The sequence below is a fragment of the Quercus suber genome, unplaced genomic scaffold, assembly GCF_002906115.3.
Source record: "Quercus suber isolate HL8 unplaced genomic scaffold, Cork oak 2.0 scaffold_552, whole genome shotgun sequence".
Taxonomy (NCBI): Eukaryota; Viridiplantae; Streptophyta; class Magnoliopsida; order Fagales; family Fagaceae; genus Quercus; species Quercus suber.
Window position 1 is genome coordinate 44,346 of NW_027070000.1, and position 20,527 is coordinate 64,872.

A 20,527-nucleotide genomic window follows, 5' to 3' on the forward strand; every position below is an offset into this window, starting at 1 on the left:
ACAATACTTGAAGCAATTGTTTTTTTTTTTTTTTTTACATCTCATTATAAAATAGTTATATATTCCCCAATGCGTGAGATTTCATCTAGTTCACTTATAAAATGTATCGCCAAATTTTGATTATACAATCAAATTATATATATATATATATATATATTATTTGGGGCCAGCTAGGGGGCAATGGACTTTTTGATCTGTAAGTGGTGCTGAACTTCTGTCCCTGCTCAAGATATCTACTGCCATTGAATAAACCATAGAAGTACCTTTAAAATACTAATGAGATATATAATGCCTTTGTGAGTTTGGCAAAGTATTTTCGGCTTATACACTATACAGCATGGAATGCTTACCAAATGTAGCTCGGCAAAGATGAAAGTATCTATTGTAACGCATTCCAGTTTTAGCTGATTCATGGAGTTGTACTAGCAAGTAGATGGTGTAAAGTTGCCACATGAAGAATGGAGTCAAGCATATGATACCCCATGTCCTGTACCACCAAATACAAAACAATAAGCCAGAAAACTTTTTTGCTTTTTTTTTTTACCCCACAATTATTGGGTTGGTAAGTTATCAATAGTAGATAATAAAATGGTGACCCGATAAATATGAAAATCGATAACAAATTATCAATTTTCATCAAACACTTAAGCTACAATTATCCTATGCTAATGCTTTAAAATAAATTTCATAAATCATTTAGAACTTAGACAGAAACTCACCAATAGAATCAAAATNTAACTTAGCTAAATTGGGTCCTCAAGTTTCAGCATAGAAACACTCAGGAAAGAAAGCGTAGACAAATCGAGAGTAACCAACCTTGTGAGATTTGAAATCGCAATTGGAATCTGCCCAGCAAAGCCAGCATTCGACAAATTCAAGTAACTCAAATTCGTCAACTCATCAAACCGAGATGGAATCTGTGAAGAATTCAACTTGTTATAAGCCAATTCAGGCTCTCAAGATACTGGAGACGGAAAAGGCTTGAATTTTGAAGTCCACCCGTGATGGATTCGTTGAACAGGTTGAGACCAATAACGCGTCCCCCGCTGCAGTTTACACCATCCCACAAACAGCAATCGACCCTTTCATCCCAGCGCACCAGTTTTGTGGAGGAATTATTGTTGTATTTGAGACCTTTCTTGAATTGGAGCAACAGGGATTTCTGATCCCCAAGACATTGGCCAGACACCACAAAGGTACCGAAGTTGAGGAAAATTGAGCATATGGGTATGAAGAAAAGCCATGAAAAGAGTGAAATTTTCATTGGGGTCTGCAACAAGAAAGACTCATACAGTAAAGAATTGAAGAGTTGATGAAATAAATGGTGGGTTCAAAAGAAGAAAGGCCCATGGAACATGACCTTATTTTGGCCTGTGGCTAGAGTTGTGGAAACTGGAAAGTTTGTGTGGAACTGGGGTTAGAAAAAAGAAGAAGCAGTACAATCCAAACCCAAAAGGCAATACAAGAAAGAGAGAACGAAAATGTTTAGTCAATTAGAGAGATTCATAAAAGCGCCGTCGTCAAAGTAAAACGCGTATTTCTCTCGTTTCTGGGTGATATTTGGTGTAGTGTCTTGTCGGCTTTTGTGTATTTCGAATGATGATGGTGACTTTTCAAGCTTGACATTTTAAAACTACCGAAAAGACTAGAAAAATCAAAACCAATGGAATAAAATGAGCTGGTTTTGAAAATGGAGCAATGAATATAATATAAATACGGTTCGGTTAATGAATGTTTTTAAAGTATATTTTAATAATATTTTTAAAAATGTTTGTATAAAAAATTGTCAAAAAATTAATTATTTTTTTATTTTTTATAAAAAATAATTTTAAAATAATTTACTATATGTCGTATATTTGTAAAATCTATATACAACATATATATATATATATATAATATAATATAATTTTTTATGGAAGAGTAAATTTGTCAAGTCAAATTCCACCTTTCTTTTTTCTTTTTTTTGGATGGAGTAATGAATACTGAATAGTGATTGCATGGATGAGAGGATACGCTTCCATATATTAAATTTCACATTATTTCTAATTTTTTATTGTTACAAATTTGTCAAGTCAACTGTAGTTAAAAAAGTTATCAAGTATGCGATGATTGAAAAATAATGAAAATTATAAATTATTTTATTATTTAGTTATTTTTATTAATATTTATTAATTTTACTGGTATTATTCATAGGTCTTATTGTACTATTTCAACTAACTTTTGCCTTTATTTATAGTATTTTCAATAATAAATTTTTAATTTTAACAAAATAAGCAGTATCCAAATAAATCCTATTTAACTTATATCTAAATAGCTAGTTAAGAATTAAGATTCAACTCCATTGATGATTAAGGATTAAAGTGACATGGACCACATGGCACTTCATAGTCCACATCAATTTTTTTTTTTAGAGTCTCACGGTCCATGTCAACCAATGCAAGTCATTTAGTAAGAAAATAAAAATACAACATAAGTAACATAAAAAAATTAATAGGCAAAACAAGTACCATCTCAACAATTAATTTAACTTGGGACCATGATTGATATCACTTTCATTATTCACTAATCTGACACCTTATCAATTGTGAAAATCATTGTGAATTAAAATTTATTGCTTAAGAAAATAAATATATATATATATATAAGATTAATGTTTTAGCTAGTTAAATATATGACTAGTGATGAACATTGAAAATTATTAGCTAAATTGGAAGTACACTTCATGCTTTACAGCCCATACTAATAAATACAAGTCATTTAATATTTAAAAAAAAAAAATATATATATATATATATATATATATGGGTCATGTTAATGAGTGTCGTAGGGTATTGGTTAACAATTCAATTAAAGAAAGTTTTTATGGAAAAGGAAAAAAAGTAATTAATGTTTTGACAGCTTTTTCATTTCCCATAAAAGTGATATCAAAATTTTCTTAAAATAGATTCTTAACCAATGCCCTCACGGCACTCGTTAACATTTCCCTATATATATATATATATATAAAGTTAGTAGTAATATAAAATGTTAATCATACCATATCAAGTGACCTGCATTTAATTAAAAAAAAAAAAAAAGTGGGTCCTGCAATTAATAGTGTGGAGTAGTGCAATTAATACTACAATTAATAGTGTGGCGTACTAGAGAACCTAATAATTACTCAATGAGAATATAAAGCTTTTAATTGATACATTTTGATATTTTTAATAGAAACGTCCAATATTTAAATTCTTATCTCTGAACTATCGAGTTTTCATCTCTCTTTCATTTATTAATTTATTTGTTATTTACAACTTAGAAACACCTCATTCTCAAGAGCAGAATTTTTTTTTTTTTGAAAAATGACTCAAAACTTATTTAGATAAATAAATGTGGTTTCAAATATATGAAATTTAAAACAAACGAACCATTGATAATTTATGTTAGAATTTTCTCTATATTAATCTCTCTCACAAGTACTTATGAGGGTCCCCCGCCTCCCTTTTAAGTGTGCTGCTTTGTTTGTGAGGGTTGGTTAGTTCTTTTAATCATATATCAATTCTTTCTCCATCTCTCTAGAAGGAAAAGGTGATCTAGAAAGCAAATGAAGATATTTTTTACAATGAAGATTTAGGGATTGTTTGGTTCAAAAAAAATTGTCACTCATCACTAATCACTCAGTTTTCATCACCCATCACTCATCACTCATAACTCATTACTCGTTACTTAAAATACCACAATTTCTTAACCCCCACCTGTTTGGCACATATTTTCAGTTTCTCATCACTCAATTTTTTCTACTTTTTATGGGACCCATGCAAGAGCACCATGTCATAAGTTCTGTTAGCCTACCTGCCTCACCCTTACTCTCTTCGTTTCATTTTCTTCCCCTTCAGTCACCATTGCCCTGTTACTCTCACTGAAGCTGTCCTCTTTCTCTTTCATTTCTCATGTACACACACATCAACAAGAACAATCCTATCCCAAACCTATGGCCAAATCATCATAAACATACAAACACAAATGAATACAAACATAAACTCATAGGTACCCACAGATGTTCAAATCAAAACCCATAAATACCCAAATCAAAAATCACAAATACAGACCTTATGCCCAAATCAAATCTAAACCCACACCACAAATCTGAACCCATGACAGCCACCCACATCTCAGATCTAAACCCACCATAGCCACACCACAAACCTAAACCACACATGCATACCCATGTCTCAAAAATCAAAACCCTATAACCACATTTTAAATCCGAACTCCACACCCACAAGATAGAGAGAGATTTTTTTTTTTTTTTTTTTTTTTTTTTTTTTTTTTTTTTTTCCTCTTCAATGTCTAGAAGTCAAGGAAATGACCATGACTAATAACTAATGGCATTAACTTCCCAATTCCCAAACCTAACGGGCAAGGAGACTTGAAAAAACAAAGTATTAAAGTCTACAAGAAGCTTACAGAAACAGTGGAACCCATGAAAAGACGACGGGTCGTTTCCATGTCTTACACGAGTTTTGTTTTCTAATGGAGCAATTATTTTGACTATTTGTCTATTTCCAACTTCAAACCTAACGTGCTAAGTTATGAGTAGTTTCTTATCTCTTACATATGAATCTACAAATTTTTTTTACCATTTATATTCTATCACGTCATAAGTAAATTGTATAATAGTCTATGGTACTCAATTTTTTCGTAGTTATGGGGCTATAAATGGAATGATAGAGAACAACAGTTGGTCGATGAGGTGCAGTTGAGGTCCCACGATAATTTTCCTCTTCAGTGTCTAGAAGTCAAGGAAATGACCATGACTAATGACTAATGACTAATGGCATTGGCAACTTCACAATTCCCAAACTTAACGGGCAAGGAGACTTGGAAAAACAAAGTATTAAAGTCTATAAGACGCTTAAAGGAAGAGTGGAACCCTTGAAAAGACGACGGGTAGTTTCCACGTCTTACATGAGTTTTGTTTTCTAATGGAGCAATTATTTTGACTATTTGTCTATTTCCAACTTCAAACCTATTTATATATTGTTGGGTAAACTATATATTTGGTTTTTATTCTTTACATTATATTTCAATTTGGTTATTAACCTTTTAATTGTGTCAATTTAGTTCCTAATTTTTCAATGTCGTGTCAATTTGGTCCATGTCATTATATCTTGAATGAAAATTAATGACATGACAAACCATTAAAATAAAATTTTAGTGTATTGTCACATTAAAGAAAGTTAATTTTTTATTTGATCATTAGACGCATCATCAATTCTCATCTAAAGAATAACGGTAGAGACTAAATTGACACGGTATCAAAAAGTTAATGATCAAATTAACACATTTTAAGGACTAAATTGAAATATAGTTTATAAAATAAGAACCAAACACATAGTTTACCTTTTATTGCTTTGTTTTTCCGAATTATTTGAACCTATTATTGGTGGCTAAATATCTGATTAAGTTTGAGTGGTCGATTATTTCCTATAGTTGTTTTCTTGTAAATTCAAAGAAAAATATGGGGCTTAAAATTTTAATTCTTATAAATAAATGAATAGTTACAGATTTTAAAAATTAAATTTAGCTATATTTTATTTGCCACCGAATTCCATGTTTCTGACGGATTGATGTCCAAAATGATTTCTTTTCTCTCAATGTGATATGATCATGGTGGCTTAAAAACTTACGGTGATTTTTACATCAACCATGGCCGACATGACTGTTATGATAGAAATTATTATTGGGTTTTTGTTTGGTGCATTGGTCCAAGATGTCAGGCTTATTGGTCCAAGATGTCAAGCTTAAAGTCGTTGGTTCTCGTAATAAAGAAATGCAAGTTATATCACCAAGATAAAAGGCTTTTGACCCTGTCACTCCTAAATCATAATGTAAAAATAGTGTCAATTTTTTTTTTTAATCTTAAAAAAAAAAAAAAAAAAAAAAAAAAAAAAAAAAAAAAAAAAAAAACTATCAACAATTTTCATNTAATTTGGTCCATGTCATTATATCTTGAATGAAAATTAATGACATGACAAACCATTAAAATAAAATTTTAGTGTATTGTCACATTAAAGAAAGTTAATTTTTTATTTGATCATTAGACGCATCATCAATTCTCATCTAAAGAATAACGGTAGAGACTAAATTGACACGGTATCAAAAAGTTAATGATCAAATTAACACATTTTAAGGACTAAATTGAAATATAGTTTATAAAATAAGAACCAAACACATAGTTTACCTTTTATTGCTTTGTTTTTCCGAATTATTTGAACCTATTATTGGTGGCTAAATATCTGATTAAGTTTGAGTGGTCGATTATTTCCTATAGTTGTTTTCTTGTAAATTCAAAGAAAAATATGGGGCTTAAAATTTTAATTCTTATAAATAAATGAATAGTTACAGATTTTAAAAATTAAATTTAGCTATATTTTATTTGCCACCGAATTCCATGTTTCTGACGGATTGATGTCCAAAATGATTTCTTTTCTCTCAATGTGATATGATCATGGTGGCTTAAAAACTTACGGTGATTTTTACATCAACCATGGCCGACATGACTGTTATGATAGAAATTATTATTGGGTTTTTGTTTGGTGCATTGGTCCAAGATGTCAGGCTTATTGGTCCAAGATGTCAAGCTTAAAGTCGTTGGTTCTCGTAATAAAGAAATGCAAGTTATATCACCAAGATAAAAGGCTTTTGACCCTGTCACTCCTAAATCATAATGTAAAAATAGTGTCAACATTTTTTTTTAATCTTAAAAAAAAAAAAAAAAAAAAAAAAAAAAAAAAAAAAAAACTATCAACAATTTTCATGTAGGCTTAAAAAAAGAAAAAACATTATGGGTAATATTATTTAAATGAACTCGGTTCAATGTTTTGACAATCAAACAGTTCAGCTTCGTTTGAGTTTGATGGGATTCATGGGAACGAGTAAATTATGTTCAAAACTCCACATTGTGAATGCATTTAGGATTTAGCAATCTATTTGATTAGCGGATAATAAGTATACCAGTATTATTAAATAAAAGAAAGACTGATATTCTTTTGCAACACTTATCTAATTAATGACCGTTTTAATCCATTGGTCATAATCCAAAAATAAATAAAATCCATTAGTCAAATTCACTATCTTATTTTAATTTAAATTTATATTATAGAGGTGATTGATTTTATTTGCTTGTTCTATTTTTTTTTTTTTTAATAATTCGATAGTTACAATAAGAGTTAGAATTTGAACACCAATTTTATAGTTTTATTATAAATGTTCTACTCCAAAGTTCTTTTAGAATCAATATTTTCTTGTTCCTTTTATTTAAGTTGCACACGATGTTGCGTCAATAAAATTTTATTTCATCAAATAAATAATAATAATTGTATTAAGGGTAAACTACTTATTTGGTCTGTATTCTATACACTATATTTCAATTTGATCATTAACCTTTCAATTATGTCAATTTGGTCCCTAACTTTTCAGTACCATGTCAATTTTGTCTCTACCGTTATCTTTTAGACGAAAATTGATGATGTGTCTAATAGCTAAAACAAAAAATTTGCTTCTGTTGATGTGACACTAAACTTAAATTTTATTTTGGGCGTTTGTCATGTTAGTAATTTTCATCTAAGATATAATAGCAATGACTAAATTGACATGAAATTGAAAGATTATGAACCAAATTGACACAATTGAAAGGTTAGGGACTAAATTGAAATATGGTGTAAAGGTTAGGGACCGAATATGTATTTTACCCTTATATTAAATACATAGCATGATTAGCATCTTAATCACATTAAATTCATGAATTACTAAATCTTCTTCTTTTTTCTTTTCTTTTTTTGGTTGAATGAAATACTAAGGAGTTGTTTGGTTTAAGTGTTTTCATCATCCAATACTCAGTTTTCATCACTCAATTTCTGAATTTTGTGGGTCCCACAGCAAGTTGCTTTGTTTGGATGAGTTTCCTAACTCAATTTTCGTAACTCAATTCTTAAAAAATTGAGTTTGAGTCATGGAAATTGAAAACAACTTTCAGTTGTTTTCAATTTCTAAAAAATGAGTAACAGTAGCAATATTGTAAATACATGCATCTTTGTGGGACCCGCGTCAAGGACATGTGTACCTCAAGTCCTCAGCACCAACAACTTTCTCTTTCTCTCTTTCCCCTTTCTCTTTCTTCTTTCCCCTTTCTCCTTCTCCCAGCAACAAACCAACATTTCTTCATAAATTTTTTACTCCTTTCTCTCTTGTCCTATCTATACTTTTCCCCTTTGCATCTGAAGAACAACAATACCCAAGCAAAGATCTCCATCTAAAAGAACAATACCTAGGCGAAGACCGAAATCCATTAGCTAACGAAAGCTCTCCCTCTCTCTCTTGTCCTCTCACTGCACCTCTCTCTACCCTCCATCGAATTTGCAGAGTTCTCTCTATCTCCTTGGCAAGATAAAATTATTGTGGGACCTTAGCTGCACCTCATCGACCAACTTTTGTTCTCTATCATTCCATTTATAGCCCCATAACTACGAAATTGGCAGATTCATATGTAAGGGATAAGAAACTACTCATAACTTAGCACGTTAGCGTTGTAAAATAAAATTGTAAAATAGTTTGTGATTCTATGATCATTTCTATAACTATGAGAGGGTATCAATTTTGTCCTCTGTGCCATAGGACATGGGTTCCACTCAACGTGAAATGTCCGTTACAATGAAAATGATATTTAATAAGATCTCTCTCTAGCATACGTGAACACCACATGTACAAATCTCACATGTGATAAGAGGGTACCCTCTTGTAAATAAAAGTAGGACAATCTTTTCCCTAATAGTACCAACAATTATTTAATAATTCAACACCTATAATATCTTTCTAATAATTGGTGGGTTCTACATAATTATAATACCCTTGTGTTTTAATGATCCGTATGTTAAAGTGTACGTTTAGAACTCCAATAGTTTTGGTAACTTTTATTAAAAGCTACAAATTTTTTTTTTTCAAACAAACACTAAAATCAACTATAAACTTCTCCTATTAAACACCTCTCTTTCTCTCTCTCTCTCTCTCTCAAAAGAAGAATTAATGCGTGAAAATCATGTAAAAAATCTTCGTTGTTTTACTATTCCTCAAGCCGCCCCCCCCCCCGCGGGGGCCGCGGCGGTTAAATGTACAAATTGAGCCCAAAAATTTCATACAAAATTAGTAAGGGCCCTGGGCCAATACGGTTAGCAATGAAACAGTATCCACTAGTTTTTTTCTTCAATAATCTAGATTGATTGAGAAGAAAGAAACTCCAAAAAGTCCAATCCATCTGCCTCTCCCAAAGGGGAAAGTATTAGGTCTACCAAAAGAATTGTTGATGTGGTCCTCCCAACCAATGAGATGATGCTATTTATACAAATGTGTGGGTAAGTTTTCTAATCAGTACAAGGAATAAAAAATAAAAAATTACCATGTCACATTTGTATAAATAATAACATTTTTTTAGTTAAAAGGTTAAGAAAGACCACACCAGTAATCCTTCTAGTGGACTTAATAATTTTTCCTTCCAAAAAGAATATAAACCTAGCCCCCTTGGGATGGAGTGCGAGTGACGGTCACAGGCTAGGAGTAGTACAGTACAGCCCACAATATATATATATATATATATATATAATTTTGGGTTAGTGCGATTTATTTTTTTTTTTAATTTTTTATTCTCTTTTATTGTTAAATGTTATCCTATTGTGTTCTAAAGAATTAAATATAACATATAAAAATATAATATTATTCTATTACATAACATGATTTAGATAATTTGCTATTTATTCTGTTACATAGCATCATTTTTTATAGTGCTCAATTTAGATGTTAAACTATAAGACTTTACTAATTTTTGTTTATTTTATAATCTTTTGTGGTGTGCAAAGTACTCTATAATGCCATTTATTTAAAGAAAAACAAATGTTAGCTAAACGAAAATAATTGAATAGGTGACAAATTTTAACTTTTGCAATTTTATTTTAATTATTATTATTTTATAACAATGCATGTATAGAAATTGAATTCTTAGATTTTGCTAATAATTGTTTATTTGATAATATGTTTTGGGTGGCCGAAATTATAATTTCAACAAAGAAAATAATCTTAATAGATTATCAAAAACAAAATTTTATCATAATATTGGTTCAATTAATCATTGTTAAGTTTTATTAATTTTTTTAAGTTTAAGTTTTTTTTGGTGTTTGGATTGTTTCTATATTACATTTATGATTGTTCCTATAATAAATAAAAATATAATTATGAAATACATTACTCATTATTAGATTAGTTTAAATTGTAAAAAAAAAAATTAATAAAACCACCATAAAAATAATTATCACGCGCAACGCGCAAATTCGCGGCTAGTAATAACTAATAGCCGAAACGTTTGACTTTTTGTTGATCATTTCTCATTACGCCACGTGACTACATAAATTAATGCCACATATACATTTAAAACAATTGTGTCTTTTTATTTGATGGAAGCTGTAGTGATATTTTCACTTTTTAGAACCATTGTATTCATTTATCTATAGTAAATTAGAGACACAATGTTTTGTCTCTTTGGACAGTAGTTACAAAATATTTTGACTCTTTTCACCTTATATACACGCATACAAGCCCCTTAAAAGCCCAACTGCCCATACTAAACTATAGACACAACGTTTGATAGTAGTTATAAATTAAACATCACTTCTTTCTTTTATCTTTATCTTTGTACACTCTTCTTTTCCTCTCCCTCCCTCTCTCCGAAATTTATTTCCTGTGGACAACTTTGAAACAAATTTCTCCATGAAATTTTTCTACTATTAGCAAGGACTTCTCTTTTCAGTAACACCGGAAAGCAAAGTGTCAAAGAAAATTTAAAGGTCAGATACCTTTTCTAAAATTTGTTCCTATAATAAATAAAAATATAATTATGAAATACATTACTCATTATTAGATTAGTTTAAATTGTAAAAAAAAAATTAATAAAACCACCATAAAAATAATTATCACGCGCAACGCGCAAATTCGCGGCTAGTAATAACTAATAGCCGAAACGTTTGACTTTTTGTTGATCATTTCTCATTACGCCACGTGACTACATAAATTAATGCCACATATACATTTAAAACAATTGTGTCTTTTTATTTGATGGAAGCTGTAGTGATATTTTCACTTTTTAGAACCATTGTATTCATTTATCTATAGTAAATTAGAGACACAATGTTTTGTCTCTTTGGACAGTAGTTACAAAATATTTTGACTCTTTTCACCTTATATACACGCATACAAGCCCCTTAAAAGCCCAACTGCCCATACTAAACTATAGACACAACGTTTGATAGTAGTTATAAATTAAACATCACTTCTTTCTTTTATCTTTATCTTTGTACACTCTTCTTTTCCTCTCCCTCCCTCTCTCCGAAATTTATTTCCTGTGGACAACTTTGAAACAAATTTCTCCATGAAATTTTTCTACTATTAGCAAGGACTTCTCTTTTCAGTAACACCGGAAAGCAAAGTGTCAAAGAAAATTTAAAGGTCAGATACCTTTTCTAAAATGTATGGTAAAGAAATAAATTGTACAGTAAAAAAAATTGGGTTTTAAATACAGATGAAGTATTAGGGTGACAATAGGATATATCAAGTAACGTATTACAATATTTGTAATAGAAACACAAAAGAATTGAAATGCCCCTGAAATGCCTACTATGTTAAAACTTAGATCATTGCAAAAAAGTACAGTAATATACAATAAGGATGACAAAAGATCTGATGTTGAGAAAAGAAAATATGAAAATAAAAAAATAACAAATAAAAAAAAAGGGAAGATTTTTGTTTTTTTTTTTTTTTTTTTTGTTTTTTNTTTTTTTTTTTTTTTTTTTTTTTTTTGTTTTTTTTTTCCTCAGTATTATTTTACAGGCTCACAACATCTTATCACTATTGTTGAAGAAAGGAGAACGATGACGACGTAATATGTAAAAACAATCTTGCATTCTAATTGTTTTTATGATTGAAACTAATTTGTTTGTGAGGAAGAGAATGAAGAGACTGAGACGTATCGAGGGAGAGGAAGAGATTTGTGAGGATGAGAATGAAGAATAGAACATCTGAAAATGTGGCCATTGGGAAAGAAAACAAGGAAGATTTTTGTTTTTTTTTTTTGTGTTTTTTTTTTCCTCTCTTGGTAGTATTTTACAGGCTCACAACACCTTATCACTATTGTTGAAGAAAGGAGAACGATGACGACGTAATATGCAAAAACAATCTTGCATTCTTATTGTTTCTGTGATTGAAACTAATTTGTTTGTGAGGAAGAGAATGAAGAGACTGAGACAGAGGGAGAGGAAGAGATTTGTGAGGATGAGAATGAAGAATAGAACATCTGAACATGTGGCCATTGGGAAAGAAATCAAGGAAGATTTTTGTTTTTTGTTTTTTGTTTTTTTTTTTGTTTTTTCTCGGTAGTATTTTACAGGCTCACAACACCTTATCACTATTGTTGAAGAAAGGAGAACGATGACGACGTAATATGTAAAAACAATCTTGCATTCTTATTGTTTGTGTGATTGAAACTAATTTGTTTGTGAGGAAAGAGAATGAAGAGACTGAGACTGAGGGAGAGGAAGAGATTTGTGAGGATGAAAATGAAGAATAGAACATCTGAACGTATGGCCATTGGGGAAGAAAAGTCAAGGTATTGGGAAAGTAAAAATAATTTAAATGTCTGGATGAGAACAATTCAAGATAAGAGTAAAAAAATATAACAAAGAAATAAAGATGAGAGAACTTAAAAAACGGTGGAGTAAGAAAAAAAAAAAAGGAAAATACGGATCGGACTTATGCAATTTTAGGAATAAAACTTCATTTTACTCAAGGAATTTCCCACCCTCATCCCAATGTCACTTCGTTTTCTGCGGTACTCACTAATTGATTTTTTTTTTTATTTTTTATTTTTTATGGGCTCATTGATTGATTTTTTAAAATTATAAAATAGGTTGAGTGATATTAGATTATTTACATTATTCCCTTTACATTTTAATAACTTATAATATTGCTACTCGAATTTTGTTAAAAATTTCTTTAATCTTTTTATATTAGATTATTTACATTATTCCCTTTACATTTTTAATAACATATAATACTGCAACTCCAGGTTTGTTAATAATTTTTTTAATCTTTTTAAAAAAAATATTGTTCCTACTGAGTATGATTTTTTGGGTATTGAGAATAATTATATATTAATGTCATCTTTAGCATAAATTTTAGGTGTGACAAATTATTATTGATAGCAAAGAAATACCAAATTATTATTGGTGTTGGACTTATCATTGGTATTAGAATTTTCCCCCCTTTTTCAATTGTAACTTTTATTTTCAAGTGATCATAACTATAAGCAAAAGTGAAAATTTAAAATTTTTGCTCAACTCTTCCGTGCATCGCACGGGTTAGCGACTAGTAATAACTAATAGCCGAAACGTTTGACTTTTTGTTGATCATTTCTCATTACGCCACGTGACTACATAAATTAATGCCACGTATACATTTAAAACAATTGTGTCTTTTTATTTGATGGAAGCTTTAGTGATATTTTCACTTTTTAGATCCATTGTATTCATTTATCTATAGTAAATTAGAGACACAATGTTTTGTCTCTTTGGACAGTAGTTACAAAATATTATGACTCTTTTCACCTTATATACACGCATACAAGCCCCTTAAAAGCCCAACTGCCCATACTAAACTATAGACACAACGTTTGATAGTAGTTATAAATTAAACATCACTTCTTTCTTTTATCTTTATCTTTGTACACTCTTCTTTTCCTCTCCCTCCCTCTCTCCGAAATTTATTTCCTGTGGACAACTTTGAAACAAATTTCTCCATGAAATTTTTCTACTATTAGCAAGGACTTCTCTTTTCAGTAACACCGGAAAGCAAAGTGTCAAAGAAAATTTAAAGGTCAGATACCTTTTCTAAAATGTATGGTAAAGAAATAAATTGTACAGTAAAAAAAATTGGGTTTTAAATACAGATGAAGTATTAGGGTGACAATAGGATATATCAAGTAACGTATTACAATATTTGTAATAGAAACACAAAAGAATTGAAATGCCCCTGAAATGCCTACTATGTTAAAACTTAGATCATTGCAAAAAAGTATGCCTACTATGTTAAAACTTAATTAGATCATTGCAAAAAAGTACAGTAATATACAATAAGGATGACAAAAGATCTGATGTTGAGAAAAGAAAATATGAAAATAAAAAAATAACAAATAAAAAAAAGGAAGATTTTTGTTTTTTGTTTTTTTTTGTTTTTTTTTTCCTCAGTATTATTTTACAGGCTCACAACATCTTATCACTATTGTTGAAGAAAGGAGAACGATGACGATGTAATATGTAAAAACAATCTTGCATTCTAATTGTTTTTATGATTGAAACTAATTTGTTTGTGAGGAAGAGAATGAAGAGACTGAGACGTATAGAGGGAGAGGAAGAGATTTGTGAGGATGAGAATGAAGAATAGAACATCTGAAAATGTGGCCATTGGGAAAGAAAACAAGGAAGATTTTTGTTTTTTTTTTTTTGTATTTTTTTTTTCCTCTCTTGGTAGTATTTTACAGGCTCACAACACCTTATCACTATTGTTGAAGAAAGGAGAATGATGACGATGTAATATGCAAAAACAATCTTTCATTCTTATTGTTTCTGTGATTGAAACTAATTTGTTTGTGAGGAAGAGAATGATGAGACTGAGACAGAGGGAGAGGAAGAGATTTGTGAGGATGAGAATGAAGAATAGAACATCTGAACATGTGGCCATTGGGAAAGAAATCAAGGAAGATTTTTGTTTTTTGTTTTTTGTTTTTTGTTTTTTGTTTTTTCTCGGTAGTATTTTACAGGCTCACAACACCTTATCACTATTGTTGAAGAAAGGAGAACGATGACGATGTAATATGTAAAAACAATCTTGCATTCTTATTGTTTGTGTGATTGAAACTAATTTGTTTGTGAGGAAAGAGAATGAAGAGACTGAGACAGAGGGAGAGGAAGAGATTTGTGAGGATGAAAATGAAGAATAGAACATCTGAACGTATGGCCATTGGGGAAGAAAAGTCAAGGTATTGGGAAAGTAAAAATAATTTAAATGTCTGGATGAGAACAATTCAAGATAAGAGTAAAAAAATATAACAAAGAAATAAAGATGAGAGAACTAAAAAAACGGTGGAGTATTTAGCGTGTGGGATATGCTGAAAGAAGAAGAAAAATTGGCTAAAGAAAACTTAAGGACATTCGGCCAAGCGAAGAGAAGAATTGAATTCTTCCTTTTTGTCTAATATCATATACAAAAGTCAAGGCTTGTGTGCTTGCTGAAATTTCTAATATAGAATTTTTCCAACAGAATAGGGGTAGAAAAAAGAAGTAAAAGCCAAAAGACAGGATAAGAGAGTGACTGAGACTTGTGAGAGAGAGAGAGAGTGGGATCGATTGTTTTGTTAGCAGAGATTCATTAGAGAGGAGCTGTCGTCAAAGTAAACCGCATACTTTTATTTTTGTGTAACGTTTGGTGTAGTGTCTTGTAAATGCCTTTGTTTGTGTCAGTTTTTGTTTATGCTAGTAGCAACTCCGCCTATGTGATTTTTTTGTAATTAAATATAATACATAATTTATTTTCTAAAATATTTGTAAAATCATATGTTACGATTAATTATTAGTAATAAAGCATTTTTCTCGTAAGAGAATTTAATTTTAAATATATTAAAACATTAATTAAGAAATGTTTTGTTTTTATATATCCCTTTACCAAACTAGCAAAGTGCAGCAGTTTTTTTTTTTTTTTTTTTTCAAAATAATTTTTTTACTTTCTTTTTATATTAAAATTTTCGTCTACTCATATTATGAGCCAATTTGCTAGTGATAGATTTAGTAACATATTTAATCTATTTATATATTTAATACTGACAACAAAATTTAAGAATAAAAAATAAATAAAAATAATAATAATTATATGGTAAATAATGAAATCATTTCTTAACGGTTTAGGAGAATTGATTATTTATCATGAAATCAGAACATGTAGTCATGATGATACATGTCTTTCTCTGCTTTCAGTTTCTACCTAGGTTCCAACCTGAAAATCTAGAGAATAACAAAAACAAAAGGGTATTTGAGCATGTTAATAATGTATGGCAGCAAAGAAGGGATGCACCCCATCACAATTAGCACTAGCTTGCGTTCATCACCGAGGGAAGACGTGTGTCCAATACCTGGGACCGCCAAGATTGTAAACTTCAACCAGAACATTGGAGTTGTGTCTATGAAACTGACAACAAAAGAAATGGTTGAATTTGAATCATTCTTCTCTGAGGATTTAATTATGGATGACAGATATATGCATGACTTGGTAACTTGGAAGGATTCTGAAACTCCATCAATTTCTTAATGGAAAGCTACATAAGCACAAGTCTTTTGTTGTTTTTTCAATACTGCCCAATTGAAAACCTCATGGGACTACCTCATTTGTCGAGGAGATAAACACATTGGGGAACTTCCTTTGAGTAATTAATATAACATATAGAGACACACTTTAACCCAAAAGGCCTAAGTCCAATGAGCATGTGCTCAATTATGTTATATTAACCACTCATTCTTCTCATTTTTATTCAATGTGGGACTCCACTCACATGTGTAACTGAACAATCTCCCCCTCACGTGTGAGTCTGCCTCTCTATGAGCTTCAAGACCTCTCTGTAGGCCATGAACAAGTCCTACTCACTCCCCCTTGACTAATGGGCTTTTCACTTCATCAACACGCCATCCATGGGTCTCTCGTACGCTATCCATGGGAACCACGTGTCAACCCCACACGCACATCCATGAGAACCCCGCACGTCCATGTCCATGGGAACCTTGCACCTCATCATTGTCTACCACCATTGGCAATAATACTCCTTTGTTGGGTTTTTTTTTTCAAAATCGCTTGTGTGAGCTTTATGGGCTTGCTTGGTGTAATATACCATCACCACTCTAACTGCGAAAGGGACCTACCCTGCTCCATTTGTGAAAGGGCTTCAAGTACACACACTCCGTTCCCGCTCCAACTGTGAAAGGAACCTCGATAGCCTTGCCACCTTTGCCCCACACCACCATGGGCTCTGATACCACTTGTCTGGGAGATAAACACCTTGGAGAGCTTCCTTTGAGTAATTAATATAACATATAGAGATATACTTTAACCCAAAAGGCCTAAGTCCAATGGGTATGTACTCAATTATGTTATATTAACCCAACATCATTGTGCTTTGTGCAACTACCCATTGATCATTTCTATGGCATCTAGTATCTACCCTTAAACTAAAATAAAGGATAGGAGATACTAAAAGGTTTATAGAAGACCAAACCTATTTAGTTAAAATTGTAATAAAAATTGTTTATTATTAATTGCTTTAGATCAATATAACTTGCAATCTATTTACATCTCTCAGAATTCGCATGTTGATGGAAAATTTGAGCCTTCGAAAGCTTGTGCTGTAGTATAGGAAGAATTGCTCAAAAAAGTCTAATGCTTTTTTAAAGGGTTAGACAAACATGTGAGATGTGACAACAGGGGCAAGTTTCGCTCCACGTTACGGTCCGTTTGGACTTCACTTATTTTTCTGAAATTGAAAATTTTTTACTAAAAGTACTAGAAATAAAGATAGAAGTTAGATGAAATAATACAGTGAAACTCATGAATAATACCAAAAGTGCAGTGGAACTTATGAATAGAACCAAAAATAAGCTGAATAGTAAAATAAGTTGGCAAAAATAATTTTTGCCAAACGCATGCGTCTCATATATTAGAGAAGTATTTCAGAGATACAACTTACTGGTTACAAACATCATACCTTAAGACAATGCTTTTACATCCAATTGCAAGGATGGAATCTTTATTTTGCTAGATGTAATCATGATCACACTATTGCATTGCTCCTCCTAACTATCAATAGTGCCTCCGCTCCTCATTCGTCTGTGTTCGTCTTCAACCATATTCTTTTCCAAGATACAAGTGAGGAAAGATGCTGGAAAGAATGTCATCAACGTTTTTGTAATACCATATCCTCCACCTCTTCCAAAACATAAGGGGTCCAATTACAATCCCAAGGCCAACAGCAAATCCCAGTTCTGCACTTAAGAAATTCCAGTCAATCACAATTCTAGAACTCGAATGAGTTTCTTCAAATGTTGGATGTAGTGATCTAGGCTCTGTAGATGTGCATTCTATCTCCAAAGGGTACCCTCATAATCCCTCGTTCCACTCATAGGAAACTTCTGAAAATGTAGCAAATTGCTTGCCTTGTGGAATCTGCCCCACCAATTGATTAAACGAAAAGTTTAGGACTGCCTGGAAAGTAAGATCTGCAAGTTGCATAGAAATCTCCCCACTGAGATTGTTGCTTGACAAGTCTAATGATTCCAGTTGAGCTAAGTTTCCCATAGATGGTGGGATTTAGCTTGTAAAAGCAATATGCAACGAGTTGAGAAAATATAGTGATTTGAATTCTCCTAATTCTTCTGGTATTGGCCCATTAAGATTATTGCATGAAACGTCAAGCAAGGTGACTATAATTAAAATCTTCACTAGCTCGATGTCTAGACCCTTACTAGTTACTGTTATCACATCTTGATAATAAAATGGATTAATAAATCCAGGAAATCAAATTCGAGGTAAAGGTGACAGAGCGCTGAAGGGAGATCCTCCTCTTCTTCCAGCATTGCCTTCCAGGTAGAAAATGATTTTCTTGGAAGCTGACCAGTAAAGTTGTTTGAACTGAGGTCTAGAATTTGAAGAATCAGCAAGACGCAATTTGACCCTCCATGAACAATCAGCCCGTGAAATTTGTTAGATCACAAGACAAGGACGCGCAATATGTGTAAGTCAAGACCTCGAAACTTACGCAGTTTGCCAAAGACCTAGGTACAACTCCTTCAAGTAGGTTTCCATTAAGATTTAGAGTTTCAAACCACAAACATCTAGAAATGTATCAGATATTGTGCCACTTAGTTTGTTTCTCTTCAAATCCAACACCCTTAAGAGTTTTGGTAACTTTTATTAAAAGCTACAATTTTTTTTTTCAAACAAACACTAAAATCAACTATAAACTTCTCCTATTAAACACCTCTCTCTCTCTCTCTCTCTCTCAAAAGAAGAATTAATGCGTGAAAATCATGTAAGAAATCATCGTTGTTTCCCCCCCCACCCCCGCGGCCGCGGCGGTTAAATGTACAAATTGAGCCCAAAAATTCCATACAAAATTAGTAAGGGCCCTAGGCCAATACGGTTAGCAATGAAACAGTATCCACTAGTTTTTTTCTTCAATAATCTAGATTGATTGAGAAGAAAGAAACTCCAAAAAGTCCAATCCATCTGCCTCTCTCAAAGGAGAAATTATTAGGTCTACCAAAAGGATTGTTGATGTGGTCCTCCCAACCAATGAGACGATGCCATTTATACAAATGTGTGGGTAAGTTTTCTAATCAGTACAAGGAATAAAAAATTAAAAAAATTACCAAGTTATGTCACATTTGTATAAATAATAACATTTTTTTAGTTGAAAGCTCAAGAAAGACCACGCCAGTAATCCTTCTAGTGGACTTAATAATTTTTCCTTCCAAAAAGAATATAAACCTAGCCCCCTTGGGATGGAGTGCGAGTGACGGTCACAGGCTAGGAGTAGTACAGTACAGCCCACAATATATATATACACGTACAATTTCATTGATTTTTTTTTTGGCTACATTTTTGTTTTCATGAAGGTCCACTATTGTATAGCATATGCAACAACAGGTGGTTCTATGATTATATCCCTTTCTTTAAAATACTCCCCCTTTCTCTAATATAGATTGGATATCTCATGTCCTTTATTTGTCTAAAAATTTATCAATTGAGTCAATTAATACCTTCTACTTTTTTTTAATATGTCAAAACTTGTTGCATGACATGTTAAGGGTATAAATTCCATCCAGATTATTTTATTCTATATCATGTTTTATAGAACAAGCACCCTTTTTGTTGATGTTACTCATGAATCACGATGACAAAATTGAGGGGCAAAACTTCCACTTATCAATGCCAATGAAAAATTAAAGTAAAAAAAAAAAAATTATATATCTATATAATAACTAATAGCCGAAATGTTTGACTTTTTATTAACCGCGCCTCATTGCGCCATGTGGCTTGATAATTTAATGACACGATTACGTTTAAAAACACTAAAAATTGTATCTATTGGATTGACTGATTAAACAAACCGTTTCAGTGAATATTTTACTCACGTTTGTGTTCAATTTGCCTATATAAATTAGAGACATTGTTTTCATTACGTTAAACCACTGTTTGAGAGCCCTATTGGTATAAAAGAAAACTAACCGCTTTAAAAAAAAAAAAAAAAAAAATTTTCATGATCAAATGTTTTCATGGGGCAAAAAAAACCTTATGAATCTACAAATATTTTTCAATTTGAAACATGAATCAATCAATATCACACTCTCTCAAG

General features: G+C 31.3%; 1 protein-coding gene across 1 annotated transcript in view; it reads right to left on the minus strand.

Annotated features, from left to right (window-relative positions):
• LOC112024559 (lysine histidine transporter-like 8) overlaps window positions 1-20,527 on the minus strand; it is a 33,600-nt gene that overhangs the window by 3,259 nt on the left and 9,814 nt on the right. The window contains exons 2-4 of the mRNA XM_065764329.1: window positions 1,100-1,270; window positions 817-917; window positions 351-487 (exon numbers count right to left, since the gene is read on the minus strand). Of these exons, the coding sequence (XP_065620401.1) occupies window positions 351-487; window positions 817-917; window positions 1,100-1,270 (409 nt within the window). The remainder of the gene's footprint in view (window positions 1-350; window positions 488-816; window positions 918-1,099; window positions 1,271-20,527) is intronic.